At 41.7% G+C, this 21,177-nt stretch overlaps 1 protein-coding gene across 4 annotated transcripts in view; it reads right to left on the reverse strand.

Moving 5' to 3' along the window:
- ephb2b (eph receptor B2b) overlaps nucleotides 1–21,177 on the reverse strand; it is a 125,396-nt gene that overhangs the window by 28,579 nt on the left and 75,640 nt on the right. For all 4 annotated transcript variants that reach the window (XM_012918198.4, XM_004547451.4, XM_004547452.4 and 1 more), the window contains exons 4-5: nucleotides 8,969–9,124; nucleotides 6,187–6,522 (exon numbers count right to left, since the gene is read on the reverse strand). In XM_012918198.4, coding sequence (XP_012773652.2) covers nucleotides 6,187–6,522; nucleotides 8,969–9,124 — 492 coding nt within the window. The remainder of the gene's footprint in view (nucleotides 1–6,186; nucleotides 6,523–8,968; nucleotides 9,125–21,177) is intronic.

The following is a 21,177-nucleotide window of genomic DNA, read 5'->3' on the forward strand; positions in this document are numbered from 1 at the left end:
GAGTCTGCAGCTTGTGTGTTCAGTATGATCCGTGCGAGCGAATCAAGGCTACATTAAAAAATGAGAGGTATTCATGACGTGCGAGCAGGAGCGGGGGGAAGGTGGCGTGTCACGATCACACCAGAAATTCCAGACGGGAAGACAGTTGCTCAGACAGTGACAACTTTGTTTTCCAGCCGCCTTCAAAGGAATACTTGGTGTACATGACTGCAGGAATTTGAGTGTGTTTTGTAAACAGAAAGGTTGAGCGGGGACACAAAAAGAGAGGATCAGGGAGAAAGTCAAAAGAGACAAAAGCGGGGAGTGGCACCGAGTTTATCATAAATCCATTTGCTTAATTGACGAAGTTAACTCCATAAAGTTTATAGAAAATCACTTAGAAAACAGCGAGCTGATTACGTTGTCACCCCTTTTTGCTTCATGACCTTTATTTATTATCTTTTTTAATTATCAGAGCTTCATGCTCTTGAATGTAAAAAGTAAATAAATGATTGCACGCTCAGTCATTTATGCACCTCAGTGTATAGCTAATACACTCAATGTTAATGAATAATGTATTCACGTTACGCTCAGTTTGACAGCCCACAGACCAAAAGATCATGGCCTTTTCACCAAGATGCATATACAGCTGAGGTGTTTTTTCTGTTCTGCTTTCCTGTATAAATGGAAATGAGAGGGAAAAGATCCATAAAATCTACCCTGAAAAAAAAAAAATTCAAATGACTACTGAAAGATTTATGAATAAAATCAATTAGTTAACTAATTTAGAGAATCCATGTGCTAATTCTCTTCTGGGGAGTCATAATTAAATTCTTATTGCTTATTTAAAGCCTGTAGCTGTGGCTCAGGTAGAGTGGGTTTCCAATAATCGCAGGGTTGGCAGTTCGATCCGTGGCTTCTCAACATGCTGAAGTGTCCTTGGGCAATACACTGAACCCCAAGTTCCTCCTTTTGGCTCAGTATCAACAAGCACATGAATGTGGTTTATGTATGGGTTGCTGGCTTACTACCAGAACAGCCTTCTCTCAAGGCTCTGTCAGTACTGAGGTCCAGGTGCATGCTGAGGCCTCCTGTCTGTCTGCCTGGCTGACCTACACTGGCACCCACCATATGTGCCCTTCTCAACACCTTCTGTCACTGTCACACTGCGTGGCATGTATACCGGTGGTCCCTGTCTGACTCTCAGTTTATTTTCTATTTTTCAGCTTGCATCTCTGGCATTTTGCTGATACTGAGCTGCTGCTCTACTGAGAAAATTTCTAAATATTTTATCTCAAGTTTGTTTGATTTTTTTTCTTATCTTGGTCTGTTAGTGATGTGAACTGCATATGCATGAGGATGTATTATAACTTTTTAAGATACTATATAGTGAATGAAGCACACATAAGGCTTTTCAAACAGAAACACTTTTTTAAAATGTTACGTTTCAAGTCTGATCGATAAAAATGCCACTGTACTAAACAAAGGCAGTCAATCAGTGGCCGTGGCCCAAAAATAATATATCTTTTGTAACGGGTTTCAGTGCCCTCAAGTTAACAACGTAGTAGCCACATTGGCTTTTTGGTGTACTGACACATTCTGGCGGTCCCAGCTGGCTCTGTACCAGTGCTTTTCACACCATGGCCCAATGGAGCAGCAAAGGACTTGGTAGCCTGGTTACAGTGGACCTGGGCAATTTGGACCATAATTAAGTCATAAATCTTCTCTAGACCATATGAAAAGGCTGCACCCGATTACACGCTGCCCCCACCGCCACCCCACCCGGGTTCCCTCGCACAATCAGCCAGTTCACCTGATAAGAAACCAATTCAGTTCCTCTGCTTTTCAATAGCATTAGCAGCAGCTCACCTTGAGTTAATGAAACGCCTAAACAAATATGTCCTCTGAAATCTAATATACTCAACCAGAATGCAATATGGCAAACACACTGAGGATATGGAGATCTCATTCATCTGTCTGCAGAATACCGATAAGTACTCACTGAGGTAAGAGATGATCTCTATTCTATGCACTGAAATTAATGATACAGCATATCTAGAGTAAGCTATAACATAAATGTCAGTTCTGTTCTTAGCCATTATTTATTCATGTCTTGTCTGCATACAATAACTGGATGGATTTCTCATAAAATCCCTACTGACATAATCCCAACTTCAACCAGTCTCAAGCAGAACCAATTTAAAGGGCCGCCTGGTCACTCTGGCTTGGCAATGGTGGTTTATTTAAAAAATGAGGCAAAAATCACAAAACCTAGGAAATGAAAACATCTAAAATATACTGATAACGCTGCTATTTGTCTGTGTGGCTACTACAAAACAATGTAATTTGCCTTATTGCTACATCTTTTTGCTTCACCTTACTGCTACTTTCATTTGACTGAAATCTACTAAGTTAAAGATTGAGTCAGACAAATGAAAAGCTCCCCAAGAATACAGTGAGATGTAAAACAAAACTGCAAGTTGGTGCAGAGTGAGAAATTCTCTCTGGACAGTCATGCACAGTCATGAGTATACTGACAAAAACTGGATTTGCTGGATATAACCTCTTTTTTTCACAATGCACGTGTTCAGTAATTCACTGCTTAGAGGAGGTAATGACACACTTGTTGTAAATCTTCTTACCAAACATAAGATGGACAAATATAAAATCTATCCTCACCGCATAATGTTCACTGCACAGAAGAGCAATCTCTTTAAAAGAGCTGAACTATTTTGGGGCATTTGTCTAGTTTACGTCTGTTTGCCTCTTTTTTTCCTTCCTAGGTTAGATTAACTAATGAAATGTAATGAAATGATTATTTTACTTATTTAAAAAATAATAAATAAACATGACTTCCCTTTCCTGTCTAACTCTTTGCCCATAAAATATTTGCACAGAGTAGTGACTTGAAAGAAACTGCAGTTAATAAATGAAATTGCAGGCCAATGGTGAACGTGATATATACAGATGTTTTTCATATTTTTTGGAAGACAAGGTAGACGACTAAGTTGTTGCTAAGTCAGGCACTGAATACGCTAGCAAGAAATCTATTCACTTTTTTTCTTGGCCTTGTGTTGGCAGTACAAGCCACACATTCACACACTATTTTATTCTATGCACACCCTGCTGTTACACAGACTAATGGAGGCATCCTGGGATATTTGGAGTTCAATACAGTATTTTACCAAAGGAAACTTTTACTTGTATACCCACTAACTCCTGAGCTAGACCCTCAATTTCTTTATTCTCCCCCTGAAAGGAAGGGAGGGAGTATGTAATCGGTTGTGCTTGTTTGTTTGTCCATTTGTTAACATTCTAGCAGCCCTAGTTTTCAAGATATCATTTTCAAATTTTGTGCGATGGTAGATACAGCTCGAGGTGATTTAATCTTGGTGAAAATTAGGTCAAGGTGACACCAAATTTGAAGAAACAGTAAAAACTTTATTTTAACCACGTATTGTCTTCACACTTTACAACAATTTAGCAGGCTTTGGTGGTCACAAGTACCTTTGTTGGCTAAGCATAGTTAACACCCAAGGTCAGAACTGGCTTGAAAATAAATCACAGCAAACGATATTGAGTAATATATCATATGGAAGGGCATGGAGAGAGCCTTTTTATTTTTTCAATATGACACCCTATGACATCACAATGGCACCATAACAGGCTGACATCGTCATATCGTAATAATAAAAACTAGAAATATCAAAAGTTTTAGTATAGCCCTTGTCCTGCAGGGAGAGTTGCACTCTGAGTGCTCTGGTTTCATTTATAATATTGTTCCACACCCAGTATCAACTATCAGTATAACTAATTTAGAATATGTATACATATAGTGCACCACAAAATGTTTGTGAGGATGGTCTTGTGGCATAACTACAGATGCATTACCCAGAAATGGCTTTTTCGCTGCTGTAAAGCATCTCTTTTGCAACTCTCTGCCTGATTTCCAGTGCATATTTCATGTCCCATATAAGTAACATATAAATACAGTGAAGCCAAAGTAAATGGCTTAAGTGTGACTCATTATTACAAAAAAGGCTTAGAGGCACATTTCAAGGCTTCTGCGTATTGCACACAATACAAGGTTTGGGGAATTAGTCATACGCTTATAAAACAGGCTCAAACGGCATTCAGCCCAGAATTTGCTTTTGTGTGGCATTACACTGTGTAATCAAGCGCCACACTTTCCAGGGCAATCATGTCCTTTATCACAGAGGAACTGTCGCCAACCACCTACAGAGTGGGAGGATAAGCCCTGTAGGTAATAGCGTGTGGTGGGTGCTTGATTGGGTATGGAGAGTGAGAAGTTTTGCTCACGCCCCCCCCCATACCCCACCACCCTTTACACCAACAAGTCATAGCAGAAGAGGCAGCCATCCGTACAAGTAATGAGACACACTTTTACGCCACTTGCTTCAAATTTTCTTTTTTGTCGCTTTCACAGAATGCTCTAGCCGATGGTCCAAAGCAGGTCGGATTTACATGCATGTATCTACAAAAATTCATAGACTCTGGCTTTTGTTTTCTCCATCTCACGCTCTCATTTTCATTGTAAGGGGAGGCTGCCTGAGTTAATTAGGGGTGACACGATGTTTATGTAACCTCCAAGCCTCACAAACCAGACGCAATTATGGCCTCCAGTCCCTGTGACCCCAGCCTGTAGCGTAGCACGGCAAAACTCCAATCCTGTGTCCCTGGAGTGAGCAGTAAGGTGATGGGGGAAGGTGGGAACGTGGACAGGGGGGGAGCAAGAGTTGAGTTCTTTTCACAGCTCCATCTGACGGGAGCTCTCGCTGCCTAATCCAAAGTGACGGACACTTCAGTGGAGAGGGCACAGAGCCCCCCAATTTCCGCCAGGACCCCTCGGCAGGAGAAGCAGAGAAGCCAAGGGTTGGGGTGGCAGACTTATTGTGGCCCAGTGAGACAGAGTGGGGCAGGGGCCTCATTACAACGCTTAACTGCACTCACAGGCCCTCATTAACCCACCACACCAGTGACTCAAATCAAAACAGACAATAAAAAGAGGTCTGTGCTTGAATAAAGGCCTCTGTTTTAGTGTGACAGAGTTTCAGCATTGTAACGGAGCACTTTATGGAGCTTTTAAACAAACAAATCACATACGTTTGTTACAACGGGTCACTTTAAATAAAGGATTTCCCTCTTGTAGATATCATCATTCAACTTGCATACAGTTCTCTCGTTGTTTTTCTTTTTTTTAAAAAGGCACAAGGAATTTATGATTCAAAAATGAAGGGCACCAACATGGTGCTGTAAGAAGCGCATTTATAAGACTGCCTGCAGTGCAAAGGCATGGATGATGAGTGATGACAGACACCTAAGCCTGCTGCCAATGGAATGCAAAGCCAGTGCAAAGATTAAGTGCAGGCTGTATCCCTCCGCTCATCAGTGCTTTGGGAAACGAAGCTTAGCCCGCCAAATGATGCGTTTCATAGACACAATTAAAGAACAAATCAATTCAGCTGCCTCGGTAAAATAATCAGAGATGCGGTGGCTGAATTTGGCTGCAATTGCATAGTGGAAAGCTTGGAAAGCGCCAACCATTGCACAAGAATGATTAAATAAGATTTTGATTTCTATAAAATCCTAAAGATTACAACGTTGCCCCACTTATCAAGATGTTTTATATTAACATACTAAAATACTGGTTTCTCGTTCATTTATGAAGGTTTTTTTAGTCTACAAGGTAGCTCATACATTGCGATACTAGCCTTGCTTTTATTACTTTTTTTAAAATATAATTCCACAACCAAGTGGCTGCATGCGTATAAAGCTGTAATCACTGAACCGCAGATGAAGTGGGGAGACAGCAGCAAGCCTGCTCTCAGCTCCTCAGTCTGAAATACATGGTGATGAGGTCACACTGTAAAGACCAGCAGGCCATCACATTCTGTCTGTCACATCATCAACGGCACTCTCCTTCCCATTTACAGCCCTTAATCTGCATACATCACCATGCAGGAAAGAAACAGACATAGTGGAGCTTTATGTGCTCTGCATTATGTGCTTGTAGAGGGGTTTGAGCAATGAAGAGGTTCTCTACAAGGAGTGTGTGACAAAGGGGAGAAGTACAGAAATAAACACAGTGAGAAGAGAAGAGAAGAGAAGAGAAGAGAAGAGAAGAGAAGAGAAGAGAAGCCACATGGGGAGTATAATGTGCAGAAAAAGACAGATGGGTCCACTTACCAGCCTGGTTAGTGGTAATGTTGACTGAGGCATACTGAGGGGAGTAGGGGCTCTGATCTGACACCCCGTTGACAGCCTGCACCTCAAACGTGTACTGTGTGTGGGCCAACAGGTCACTAATGTAGACCCGAGTTTCTGTCAGGCCCAACTGGCGGGGTAAAAACTGAACGTTGTCCCCACATCGGGTGCACCCTCCTCGGCCTCCGCCACAGCTTTTGCAGATGATGTTGAAGACTACATCCTCGCGGCCCCCTGAATCTCGAGGGGGCATCCACTCCAGCATTACAGAGGTTTCATTTACGCTGGAGATCACATTTTGCGGCGCTGAGGGGACAGCTGGAAAACACATAAATGTGTGCATTTATTCTAAATGCTGAAAAGTGCGAAGAAAAATTAATCAATAAAAAGGGAAAGAACACTTCAATAAACAAATAAAAATGTAAAGAGGATCCAAGTCACTATTTTGACTCCAATTTTTGTCACATTACAGCCTTTACTTTTTGTGGGAAGGGGGGGGGGGGGTCAAACTGGAGCAAAGTAAAAATATAATAACTATAAAGTTGATGCAAAAATGAAGCCAGGCAAGACTTACCGACTAACAGGCTAACTTTATCATTTCATTTAGAGTTGGTCCTGTTTTATGAAGTTTGTTATTGAAATTATAATACGAAGCCCCCTGAACCAAACAAAGCAGTAATTTAAATGTAAAACAAATGTTCTCCAAACATAAACTCATTGCGTACTTATTTCTAATATAAATCATCATTTTTCCAGAAGGATTTTCCTAATCTTAAACACAGCTTAATTGTAGCATTGGCACATCATCTTCTCGATTCTCGTTCTTTTGTTTTGTATTTTTCCATTTTTCGGATAAGACTTTTTTTTTTCTTTTTTTTACTAATGCAACATCAGTGGTGGTTTCCCAAAAGAGCCCACCCAAAGAATACACATGGAAATCAGCTTTCAGCTGTACCTAGCACAATACTTGTATTGTGCATTGTCACTTTTTAATATTTAATAATCAGTGATTAAAAAATTCTATAGAGATTTGCAATAGCATTGCAATATATACACAAATGTTGCAGCGTTTGCCATTAAATGAAAATTGCTTCTAGGTGGACCAGTGATGTATGAGGATCATGGACAAAAAAAAGGGAAAGAAAGACGATGAAATGTGTTTTTATTCATTATGTTATTCAAGCCAAACCTTTAAAGACATTTTTAGTTCTATATAGAATTGGTGTAATTTTGGGATGGAAGTTGTATTGTGTCCTTGATGGTGTGGAGGGCAAAATTACCAACCCTATTTAAACAGGAGCAGAGAAAAAGCCCGCAAAGATACTGTACAGTCATTTTGAGGTCCGTGCTGACTGCATTCCAAGCTGGCAGCGCCTCTTCCCTCGGGATGCCCATTTACACTTTCTCATTTTCAATGCTGGTGTCCACTCCATCAAGTGTTTTCTTAACATCTATTCTTGACAATTTTCTCATGGAGCATCGTATAGAGTTACTGCAGCGGAGAGAAACCTACTGTTTCTCCTATTGAGACATTCTTAGCAGCTAGGCATTATAGAGTGGAAACTTTCCACATGGTGCTACATGTTGAGTGACAGGCCAAACAAACAAACAATGAGAACTGTTTAGCTTTTACAGACATGTGCACCTAATTATGGTAGACGTATCCTCCAGGACTAATGAGATAAACAATTCCACTCCGCCCACAACATCCTAAAATCTGAATCGATCATTTCTTATTTAACCTCGTTTTAATTGGCAGCAATTAACAGATCTCTGGCTCTGGAAGAAAGCCCACTGGAGTGCCCTTCTTGGTGTCTCTTATACATAGAAACATAACTCCTCCTTGGCATCTCCTTCCTGGGGAGGAGGACTAATATCCGCCCCATTAGCTGGCGGGCCGCTCTGATGGGCCCATTCCCTTGCTTTAATCAGGCCGGGCCCTGCTGCTCTTAATACGGGTGACGTGACGCTGTTGCTTTCTCATTCACAACAGCTGCTCAACTCCCAGAGCCAGGCTTATGCAAATCTCCTTTGTTGGAGACCATCAAATCTTTTCCCTCCTCTCTCTGTTTCAATAGACAGAGGGGGAGTGTGAGGAAAAAAAATACTATCGAAGCATTGATAGAGGCTTTTTTATCCCACTTTCTCCCATTTTGTTTTAGTTAGACTGCGCTCTATGCAGTAATTCCGTCTTTTTCAAATACACGCACCCATTCTCCCTCAAATTCCTCCTTCGTGTCTTTCTGCATGTCTTTCCCTCGCACTTTACCCCTCCCTTGCTCACTTTTGCTTAGGTCTATCCCCGGCCCGTCTCTCTCGTCCAACCTCTATGTCAGTCTCAAATTCAAATTCAAACAGCTTCATTGGCATGACAAGAGAGGGTCTCGCCTCAGCTCATTCTCCAAGTCTGCCCCCTCACATAGCTATGCGGCCTGTCCCAGTAACCTCTGGTCTGGTTTGGAGTACGGACTGTGTGATGTTGAGGAGGGGCAGCTGAAGCTTGTGTGCTGGGTCAGATCTGTGGACAGCCACACTATGAGCATGTCAGCATCCCTTTCGTGTGAGGGACAGCTCTGACAGGGTTTCTGTTTGGAGTTACACAGACTACCACTGTCCTTTGATCCCGGAGCGCTTCTGCTTGTGCTTGTGACATGTGTGTGTCAGAAAGCTCATATCTGACGCCAAAACGTTTTCCATTCATGTCTGTGTATTATGTGCAAGTAATTGGCAAGTTCATATATCACAGCTTCAGTACCATACATACTTGTGCAAGGCATCTGGAGAGGATCTGAGTCGGTGCGATAGTATCCATTTCGGCAAACGCAGTTAATAGCACCTTCACTGGTGGTACGGCTGTTGATGGGACACTGCATACAGGGCTCATCTCCTTGAGTCGGCTTGAAAAAGCCTGACAGACAGGCTAAAAGAGAGAAGAGAAGAATTTTTAAAATCACAAACAGCTGATTTTCAAAAAGCAGACTGCATGTGAATACATTTTTGTATGACTGAAGTACTAGGTTTCTATAATACTATACTCATCATTGTGGCAGTCTTAAAAAGGGTAGCCATGTAATGTCCTGTATATATGCATCCACTGCCAATGCATAGTTCATATTGTGTTATAAAAGAAAATCCATCAAGTTACCAGAAATCAAATTTAAAAACAAAAACAAAAACATACACACCATAAATCAAACAAAGATATATCAGAGCAACCCTGAATATAAACACACACTCTTGCATGCCTCTGCAGATATGGCTACATGTAAGTTTGCTCTGAATTATTCACCACGCTGTAGTTGCCTGAGAAATCTCTGAAGTGCCCCGCTTCCTGTTAAGATCCCTTTTAAGGGCCTCTTTCTGGAAACATGGGAGGAAAGTTACATGTATCACAGAGACTGTGATGAACACACACACGGCTCAGCCATTAAATGTTTTATCTGTGCATCTGACTTTGTGTGGGTGAATCACAGGCTCTACCACTGGGTACATCTGTTTGCGTGTTGCCACAAGCGCCACTCATTGCTGCGATAAACAAACTAACTTAGCTGTCTATGAAATCCCCTTATCCTCCCCTTTCCAGTCACATTCCACCTAAACCTTCACTGCTTAAAAAAAATAAAATAAAATAAAATAAAAATAAATAGCCTTTTTTTCAGCATTTGCACCTGCACCATGTCGAGAGATTTTCTCGTATCTCGGGCCAAAAAAGCTACGGTTTTGCTTCAGGTAATCCAGCTCCCACCTGCCCCTCCGATAAAAGAATATAGAGGTGTTGAGACGGAGACATGAAATAGTAACATGAAAAATTTACACACGGGACACACTGCATATCGGTACGTTAAAAGCCCTCGGGTCTTTCGGTGCTTTTTCTGGGTAGAAAGCAAAATGGATTTAGTGCGATGAAAAGAAACAAAAGACAGAAGATGAATGCTTCCTTGCATATTTCTTTTATTTGAAAATTTAAAACTGTTGATTTATATAGGGTCCTTTTTTAAAATGCACTTCAAACAATTTCTCTTCCTCATTAAGAAAACAAGTTATCCAATTTTCTACTAGTATTAAAAGCCTTACTATTACACGACTGCCATTTCTACACTGTAAAGTTATAAAAACACAGCCATTATTTCATTCTGAGACTATACTGGCAATTACAGCTCCACTGTAGCATCTGGAATGTGGAAATATCAGCAGCTGCAACTCCCATTTAAAGGAGGTCATTTCACAAGGCAGAATTAGTCCGGATCCAATCCCAATGTTTAGATTATGCAGACACCAGTGTACTCATAGACCATACAGGCCACAGATTAATGGCCTTTTTCCCTTTTGGAACTCGACATACATTTCTCAGAGCCATCACCTTCGACCACCATGAAGAACAATTCTCTGTAGTTCAACAAATCATAATAGTTTAGCCGTATCACCTACAGACAGTAGAGCAAAACATGCGCTACTACTTTACGAGGGGGCACTTTAAAAGAAGCTTCATTAATACAGTTTACCGTGAAAGCTAGTTTCATTAAAACTAACAAGAAACAGAAGAAATCATTTCTTTCATTCACTGAAAAAGTTACGCCTTAAAGACAAAAAGTACAAACAAACAAAAAACAGTGTTTTGTTACTGAATAGCACAAACGCCAGAATGGCAGAAAATTATTCCTGAACAAAACGGAGACAATCTTAAACATCTCCTCACTCAGTATTAGCTTTGACATGTTTTTCTACCACCGTGATTGATGGCTGAAAAATGTTTCGGGGTACAGCGTGAAACATAAGGCCTGGACATTCACCCTGCCAGTCAACGGGGTCTGTGAATGAGGCCCGGGCAACAGCTATGCGGGGAATTGCGATCGAACTTCAGCGGCGCAGTGAGGTCTATGAGAGCGAGGCGCTCTGAGGAGCAACACCAAAGGAAAAGGCATAAAGAGGTAGTCGGGGTGGGGGCGTAAGGACAGAAACAAAGAAAGGAGAGGGGCGATGTGGGGAATGGCTGTGTTTGGAGGGTTTTCAGCCAAGGATTCGAGTGCATCACTGGGCCCACAGTGAACGTACAGTATGTGCTGTAACAGTATGCAGACGGTGCATAACAATCAGAACAATGACTTGCGGAGAAAAATGGAAGTATTTAAATGATTAGCACTTATAAAGCCACATGATGCCATGCTACCACAGTGGTTGCATTTAAATACTCTGTGGCAGCTGTTGGATGGCAAAATGGTAGTTAATTCTTATTTTCCCACCAAGTCCCAAACCATCAAACATCTTTTTTTTTTTTACTGTCTACTGTAAGCACGTTCAATTAGGCGTGGAAAAAGTTTAAAAAAGCATTCTTTGTTCATCAATTTTCAAACATTTCTACACACTTACAAGTTCCTGTAACACCACAAAAGGTCAAACTGTAACCAATCACATGAGAGCAGAACAAAACTCATCATGGGCAAGTAAATAACATTTCCACTTCGAGTGACTACCTACAACAGCGTTGCTCACTGTGTTAACACCTATTCAAGTTACAAGGAGAAATGTCTGTAAAAAACATCCTATGCCATTTCAAGAGGACACTGAATTATATGTCTTGGCTTTCCTGTGTGCTTCACCAGGGCCATTATTTTGGGGAAATATTTAGGGAATTTCCATTTTACTCTCGGATGACAGATTTTAAGAGTTGCACAGTTGTCTGGTGTCAGATGTAGAGAAGCAGAGACACGGAGAGCAGTGATTAAAAATCAGATCAGAGCTTTAATTCCCTACCTCCCTGCCTGCCCGGATTGCTGCTGCTGAGCTGTTTGATCATCATGCTGGCAGTCTTGCTCAACATGTGAGAACTAAAGGCTGTTATTTTGGATGCTCCTTCAAACTTCAGATATCCTTCTGGCAAGAAAGGTTTAATTACTGCAAGAATATTCATTGAAAAGGGCTCCTCTGTTGCTCCTGCTTCCTATACACACACACACACTGCTATTAATATCATCAATGGCAGCAATCAAACATGCCAAGTTTTCCTATTAGATCTCTGGAGACTGTGAACGTGGATTTTTGGAAATGGGACACACAATAAAACGTGGCAATAAGTCAAGAACAAAAGCCGCATAGAAAAGCTTTAAGGGAATTTATAAACACTTCAGACTCAATTTAGTGGTAGCTGTGTCAAAAGGTCCAGATCACCCCTAAAATTGGTTCCAGGCACACAGCAGGCACGTTCGCTCTTAAATCCCAAATTTGAAAAATACGTGAAAACCTCTGCCAGCAGGGCGAGATAGTTTTGTTATGTTACGTGTTCATCTGAAGAACGAGTATTGCATTACTTTAATCTAACAGTAAGTCTTAAATCGTAAACTGAATACCTTGCCCCATACACACATACCAAACCCCCAGCTGCTCGTGTCTGCCTATGTTTATGGCTTCCAATAATATATAGTGACATAAAAGCTTTAATTAGGGTTTTCTGCTCGACTCACTGAATAAAAATAGTTGTGCTGGAGCTGTGGGGTAAGGTAAGCCACTGCGCTAGGGTGCTAGTCAGTTTTTACAGCAGGTAATTTGCTGGTTGTTTCAAAGGTTTCCTGAATATTATAGCCGAAAGATTTATAACGCACTGAAGAGGAGACCTGTAGCTAAATCCACTGTGTGTGCATGTATTTATATGTGGGAGGGAGCAGGGAACCATGTTAAAAGAGAGAAGAGGGTTGAAAGCTCAGAGTATGACAGAGAAAGGAAGGGAGTGTTGTTTTCAGTGGCAATGACAACATGAATGGCTGCGCTGGCCTGTCCCCTTTGTCCAAATCAAATGTCTCTCTCTCTCTTGTGCGCGCGCGCACACACACACACACACACACACACACAGACACACACACACACACACACACACACACACACACACTTTCATATCTAAATGAGGACATCTAATTGACATAATGGTTTAAAAATGGCATTTTGTCCCCATAAGGGACGTTTTTGGTCCTCACCAACACAGTACACACACACACACACACACACACACACACACACACACACACACACACACACACACACACACACACACACACACCAAACAAAATCAGGGCCTTTGACATTTCCATCATGGCTTCCTGGGAATTTGGTCACAACCAGACAATCAGTTGGGAGATACAGGTAATCCAGTCTATAAACCCCATATCTATTGTAAAAGATTAAAAATAAATAAATAAAACAACCCAGCACTTCTCCAGCCTCCGTCTCCCACCATCTCTCATCTATAGCGTGCACAACAGCAGCCTTCTTTGTCCAGGAGGATGGGCCATCACAGCAAAAACAGCACACCCTTCAAGCCCCCTCCCAACTCACTCTTTTCAGGGCCCAATCCACCCTCCCCAAAACTGCTTTATTTGATGAACACACCATCAAAGAATAGACAAGGGAGATAAAGACAGGCAAGGGGTGTGTGTTCATGTGTGGTGTTCAAGGTGTAAAAGAGAAAAGGCTGGAGGGGTGAAAAAAAAAGAAAAAAAAGACAGAGGTGCTAGGTTTTGTGTGCACAGCAGGAAAAAGTGCTGAAAGCGGTGAAAATGGGCAGCGTCAGAGGGATTGTGTGTGTGTGTGTGTGTGTGTGTGTGGGGGGGGGGGGGGGGGGGGGTATTTCCCTGTATTCCTCTGTGACCAAAGAGGCCCCTAGAGCGAGCCATGGACAAGTTTGGGCTTCCATTTGCTTTGGTGCTGCCCGTAAAAACTACATGAATCACTGACGGGACAAATTAGAGGCTTATATAAAGAGATTTGTTCTTTTTACAAGAGAGACCAACGCTCATTCAAAGGCCTAAATTAGATTAAGACAACCTGTTAGCTTTTGCAATGGCTTTCTCATTACCTTTACTATCATTCAGCCACAAATATAGACTATCAGCCCTTGAACTGGTCACATCTGAGTGGAGTGTAACCTTGTGAAATGTCAGTCACAGCCACAGATAAACTATAGTGGAGCAGCCACGAGTTGCGTGTCTGTTCTTGGGACCGAGGACAAACCGGCTTGCCCCCCTCTGCTTCAGCACTTCCATGGGGAACACTAGACAGCACTGTTTGCAACACAGGGTCTCTGCAATTCAATTAGGAACGCAGTCCTCCTGGCCATCTAATTCAATCAGGCTTGTGTGAAAGCTATTAGACAACTGGCATTCGCTTCACTCCACACACACATACATATGCACACACACACTGGCACACAAATGATATATTCATTTCTCCCTGTAGGTTTCCATGTCTGGTGCAATTAACAGGTCTGGGGCTCTGTGTGGCTCCTCACACTGTGAGCCAGGACAGTGCCAGTGTGTGAGGGTAACCACTGATGAACTCCAAGGTGTAAATCAACCCACACTCAAACTCAAGGATACCACAGGGTCATTTAAATGGGGTATATTGTAAGAAACTCTTGTCTGATATTCAACTTTTATAACTAAGGCAGGTCAGGAAAACTATAACAAAATTTATTCACTAGATGGGTGAAGAGGCTAAACATACACGTTTGCTGATCTTACATACATACATTTTTGCGACTTTGTGTGCTTATGTACTCACAAAGGTGACTGGACTCATGCATCCTGGGGTATGAGAGGACAGCAGAATGATTTTTCCCACTATGTACCTCAGCATTTTGCTCTAAGCTGTGTTTCCTATGCAGTTGTCACAGAGCTCAGATCCCCAATCCCCCTCCCTTCAGCAGAGTCCTTTGAGACAGATTAGGAGCCGAAGTGAGGAGCAGATTAGCTGGGAATGTGGGGCACCTGGGAAATGAGCTCCGAGGGTATAGGCACCTTAGGAGGGCTAAGACCCAAAGCACACATACACACAAACAGGACCTGTACCGTACCTACTCCCAGGAAACTCATTTAATCCATCTTCTTCTGATGCACATACATCAACACATAAATAAGTAGAGGCCGTAAAGCAGAAAGCTACTAATAAACCCCATCTGGCCATGGCCCAAAGGACAATTTCAGCTCATACTTCAAGGGCTTAACCTCATATATGTGCCACGTATATGAGGCTCACCATCACAAGGTTTGGTATTTACAAGGACAAAAAAAAGTTTTCAGAATGTCAGCGGCAGCTAAAAATATTCTGCAAGGGAAATATTCATCATGTAACAACTGGTGTAAATTAATTTCCAACTAACTGACCTTATTTCTTATTATCTCTTTAACGTTGGCCATAAATAACACAGGGGAGCAACAAGGCACAGATATAGTACATATTACGCTCAAGTATTTTTGGTCTCTTTTGAATTTTTTATAAAGCAGATTTTGATAAAGTAATTTGTATTTTGTTAACTATAATCACAGTTGATTTTTGGAAAATATTGCATACATGTACGCAGCTGGGGATAAAACGGATTTTTCTTTCTGGCTCCAATTAATTGGACAGATATGTTTTAATTAATCTATTCAACTTAATTCTTTTAAGACATCAGAAATTTTCTGTTGAAAAAGGCCTCAACACGGTTCCAGTCCCAACCCCCAAGAGATATTCAGTTTAAATTATCATAATACAGAAAAGCTGAAAATCTTTATTTGAGAAACCAGAAGCCGGAAAAAAAAGGCTTTTTTCCAAATTTAATATTTTCAAACAACTGATGTACTTTCAATTGATTAATTAAATTTTTAACTCGAGTCATATATCAACACTTTGGTGCAACACTAAAGTACGCACACCATGAGTACACCACTGCACTCAAACACTCAGCGTCTCTGCAGAACATCATTCCCATGTGGCACATGTTAGCTTCTTGACTCATACAACATTGGCAGATTGGCCCTCTGTTCAAGACCACAACGCTCTCAAGACGATCATCGGGTCATAAATACCAAAGCGGGGAAAAAAAATCAGTGAAAACTATCTTAACCACAGTATTTCCATACTGTCTGATAACTACCATCTGTCAATAAAGGAGGAAACAGAGATGAAAGGAAAGTATCACTGGAGCCATGCATGCTGCACAGTAATAATGTCTGGAATTTTCACTGCACTCTGTTTTTTCATCTTTTCCCACTTTTTTCAGTAGGGGAGGGAAAAAAAGAAGAAGCACAAATGGTGAAATTACAGGCATCTGAGCCAACACATATACACACAGGGTCGAAACATGAACAAGGCTAGAGGGTGAGCGGTTGGGGGGAATAAAGCGGAAAGGGTCATTTCATGCAGGCAGATCACTTGACAGCTTGCTCTCCAGAGGATGTAGAGGTCCAATCAGGTTGCTGGTGGACCTCTTAGGTACATTGGGTTGCAGATGGTTGGGGTGTGGCAGGAGGCATGCCCCATTGTCTGCATTAATCTCTATTTAAGATGGCTTGTCAGCCTTGAGGATCCACATCACACAGAAGGTAGCTAAAATGTGTCCTATTATTTGTAGTGACAGATCATTAACAAGACTGGAAAAAAACATCCGTTAATGCAGATAATGGTATATAATTTGAAATTAGAACATGGTACTTCATAATCTGGCCACTAATTAAATGTCTGTGCTTGGAAAAAGTAATTAATTCAGTAAAAAAAAAATCTGTGGTTTATTGCAGAAGGTTCACAGATGTATGCACTTTGCTTGGTTGTTTCAAATAGCTGAATTCTAATGAGCTTTTTGCATATTTACTAATCACTGCTACAGTTGTTCTTCATTAAACCATCATTTCACAGCTGTCTTTAAATAGTTCGAAAGTTTTCAAAACTATTTAAAAGTCCGTTTAAATTCACCTTTGTTGCATAAAGTTATTTTCCCTCAGCCTTACCTAACATTGCATGCAAGCTGCAAGTAGAGACACTGAACTTTTACTGTAAGTTGACACGGCATACCAGTTATTGTGTTTGTAGTACCTCGGTGTTTATGACAGAGGAAAAAAGCTCCACCTTTCTTTTTACGTACCAGCTGAATGAGTGTGCACTGTTTCAAATTTGAGATGGGTAGGAAATTAGAAGACACAGTAGCGATCAGATGTCAGGCCGTTGAGCTGTGATCGTAGAGGCAAACAAAAGAATGTGTGCAGGCTCCACCAACCCTCGCCTGCACCTTCGTGGGAACAGATCACCTGCTGCACCACGGGATGCATTGAAAAGCACAGCATCCCTCGAAACGCAAGACTATACAGTGGTTGCAGAGTTGCTGCCTCCCCCCCTATGGAGAATTACATAGGGGGGAAAATACATTCCAAACTACTCATGCTCTATATCACAGCTCTCTAAGGCTATGAATCAGACATCTATTTTTAAAGCATTTCTGGAGGACTGTGTTTACACTACGTGCTTTCTTGAGATGTAAAGATCAATGTGTCTGAACTCCTTATGAGTTTTGACTGGGGCTGTTAGTGCTATGGCCTCCTAAACCCCCAAATGTGCCCTTTTCTCAAGGACAGCCAGTTGCTAGGGCAACAGGAGCCATTGCTATGTGAGGCAGCTTCCCCGCTCCGTTCCGCAGGCTGCACCCGGACCTTACAGCCCCGATTGTCTCAGACTGCTGATGACAGTAGGACTCGGTGAGCCCAGGAAGAGGATAAGAGGTGGAAAAGGAAGAGGCAGAAGAATAGTGGGACGAATGGATGATAAATAACCTCAGTGACCCACTGAAGACAAAAAGCACGTCGGCCTAGAATTCACATACTCATCTTCGTGTAGATAAGCAATACAGAATGACTTGTGCTGCACAGTGTGTGAAATAAACAACCTATTAAAGTTGTCCGACTGTTTTTGGAGCTTGTCTGAATTTGTAAAATACCATCAGCTTCACATTGACTTTAATCTTCCTTATCTAGTTCAACAGGCAGCATTTATTTTCTGCGCAGCACAACAGCCCCAGTAACTGGCATCCTGGCCGGTACAGGTGAGAGGCAAGCTAGGAGATGGGTAGAGGCGGTAGAGTCCTTTGTGCCTGGAGGCAGATGTAGGAAATAGCTGACAGAGGCAATCACCGGTCTGTATATGTCTTTTTGTGTGTCTGTGTTTGTAAAGGACAGCACTGAGAGCAACAGCAAGCAAGACCGAGCAAGAGAGAAAGAGACGAGGAAAGACGGGGGAGGAGGAGGGAGGCTTTACTAAAATCCAAACAAAGGCAGAAAGCGGCAGCTCCAAGCTCGGCGACAGAGGCTCCCTAAGGTGCAGTCTAGCTGATGGACAGGTGGCATAAAGGGGCTGCGTGTTGTCCAGTCAGTAGGGACAAGGGAGGTGTCACAGCAGAAGGGTGGGGTGGGGGTGGGTGTGAGGGGCAGTGGGGTGAGTGGCATTGCAAGGAGCAGCTGGTGCTGAATCCTGCCACTGTCCCTGTGTAACCCTCCAATGCACACATACAAACACACAAAGACATACCTCATACAAAGCACAATAGATAAACAGTGCCCCAAACTGGACCGTGGGTATAATTTTCAGGGGCTGGATTTCATATCTACAACCATCTCTCCCTGGAGTGTATTTATTGAAGATTATATCAATTCTTCTGACCACAAGCATTTAATGAGGCAGTAGGGAGTCCGAGTGAATTATATTATCCATTTCATCTACAAGAGAAGAAAAAAACTCCCAAAACAGCTGTAACGTGCCTATTTGGCACCTGTGCTCGCATCCATGAAGCACGTAGACACACGTCTGCACAAACAAACGTTACTTTAAAAATACATTTATAGACAAAATATTATTCTTTCAGCCTGTCAATCAGTAGGAAGACACGTTTCAACCTTGTTCAGCTTCTTGCAAATGATAAATAAATATCAAATCCTTTTGCAGACCTTGTAAGTTGCCAAGAATAATACAAGGCAAAAGGTGTACGTTTCACATATATTCTCTGCTTTGATCGCGTGACTCAAATCAGGCTTACTTGTCAAATGGATAATAAGTTCATAAAAATTCAAGTCATGACAAGCCACGGAAGACAAATCACCAAAACACGATTTTACCCGACTCAAAAGATGCAACCTCAAGGAGCAAAATCAGACATTTGCACCTACACAAAACACATCCAAAACCTCCTCCCTGCTCCATTACACCTGCACCTGAAAAGAGTGGTATTGTTGGGAGGAGATTCATTTGAAGGCTTTAATGACTGCCATTTAGAGGTGGAATACATTAAATAGTCCAATCATGGCTGCGGAGTGAGGTGATGGCCCAAGCATATTTATACTGAGTGAATACATCGACTAATTAGCCTTTAAATATGTCATTAATTCATCTAAAACAAGCGATCTCCGAGCTATTCATCTGCCTGCTCTACATCTTCTCCCCCTCTATGACTACATCCTTAACCCCGATAAAGGAGGGGCTTAGCTGGCTGGTCTCCCTTCCATTTGTCCTAATCAATGGAGACTGTTCAGCCAAGACCCAGGGGGTCAGTGAAATTAAGTATCCAGCTCACACAGAGGATCAGGCTGATTCTGGGGCAGAGGGAGAGATAGGCAAGCCCTTTGTTACCTTGGTAACTAGTTTGCTCCTGAGTTTCTCCAATCTATGCCTTCAGGCCAAGTCTTCCCTTGTTGGGGTGGCTTACACCAAAACAGCTGCTCTCTAAGAATAGTTACGCACTGTGTCCTGTTCATGGAAACATACTTTTTAACATTTTTTCATGAATGCTTGGTGTTTGTTTATGCTCATTGAATAGACAGTATTGCCTAGAACCACTGAAAACATATTAACACTGATTTGTGTGAAGTACTTGCCCTTTACCATGGATGCTCCTTGCAAAAGTATTAATATATTCACACAAAGCACTAACATGACTAACACTAACATATTCTAGCACTTTCTTGGTTCAAATCTCTGAGGTAAATAAATGGTTTTATACTGTAATTATCTCTTTTGTGGTTCACAGAATGGTAAAGCCAAAGAGAGACAGGCAGGTCTGAACACATTACATCTAGTTCGAAGACCTTTCTAAAAAAATGTTTGTAAGCGATTAACTACAAAGGGGGTTAAGAAAATAATTACTGTATATAAGGATAACCATTGATGCTTCCATGTTCCCTCGCAAAGCATCTACTCAAAGAATCCTGAATCCTCTTCATTTTCAGGAAATGCTCCTCTATGCTATGCCAGGTGTTAGCAATTTGGACTTTTTAAGGAGGAATGAAGGCCTGGTTTCAGTCTGTATTTTAGTTTTTAATTTTGTTGTCAGCCCTACAGAAACAATAACATTTGCTGTAATGGGATGTGCAGTTACACTACGTTAATGGATAAATGCATCACTTCATTGTATCTTTAATAGCATCTTTTCTCTTTACAGCATACTGGTTTTGAACCCAACATTCAAATTGTTTCATTATGGGTTGTGGCGAAAACTAATCACATCTTTATTAGATGAGATTTTTTATGTATGCCCATCACGTCTTGGAGAGTCTCTGATGAGGCTAGTCAATCATCCTCAGTTAGAGACGCTTAATAGTATGACTGAAATGCATACATGCCACACATAAAACCCTAATTCAGCGCACCTTGCCTGAAGCATAGCTTTCCACTTGGCACAATTCAACACATTCCAGTACCACATATGTGACATACCCACACAAACCAACACATATCCCCTTTGACATTAATGCCAACGTACTGAAAAGGTCATTGTACAAATATAAAGGCCTAGAAGATGCCTACAGTCGCTGTCTGAGGAATAGCTACTGTACTGTACGTAGCCATAAGCTGACAGTCATGTGAGCCATCATTACCACATCTATTTGTGAGAAATTTACAGCACTGGTATAAACTTGCCTATGCGCAAAAAAAGAAAAAAAGAAAAAACAAAGACATCAGTCAGATCCACTTTTGGGTTTCTAAAGTTAGAGTGTCAGAAGTTGAGGCAGCTTCAAATGAGTTAGGGCCTGCAAAAGGACGACTGGCAGATTAGTCTTGGGTTCCTGGAGGCAGCAGGATTATCCTAGGGAGGCTAGCGGGGGTCATGTCAGTTTCACTCAGACTAAAATCCCTGTCCACAGAACCCATAAATGAAATGCCAAGTGCAAAAAAGCCAACAAAAAACAAACA

This window comes from Maylandia zebra, linkage group LG5 (genome assembly GCF_041146795.1).
Source record: "Maylandia zebra isolate NMK-2024a linkage group LG5, Mzebra_GT3a, whole genome shotgun sequence".
In the NCBI taxonomy this organism is placed as follows: Eukaryota; Metazoa; Chordata; class Actinopteri; order Cichliformes; family Cichlidae; genus Maylandia; species Maylandia zebra.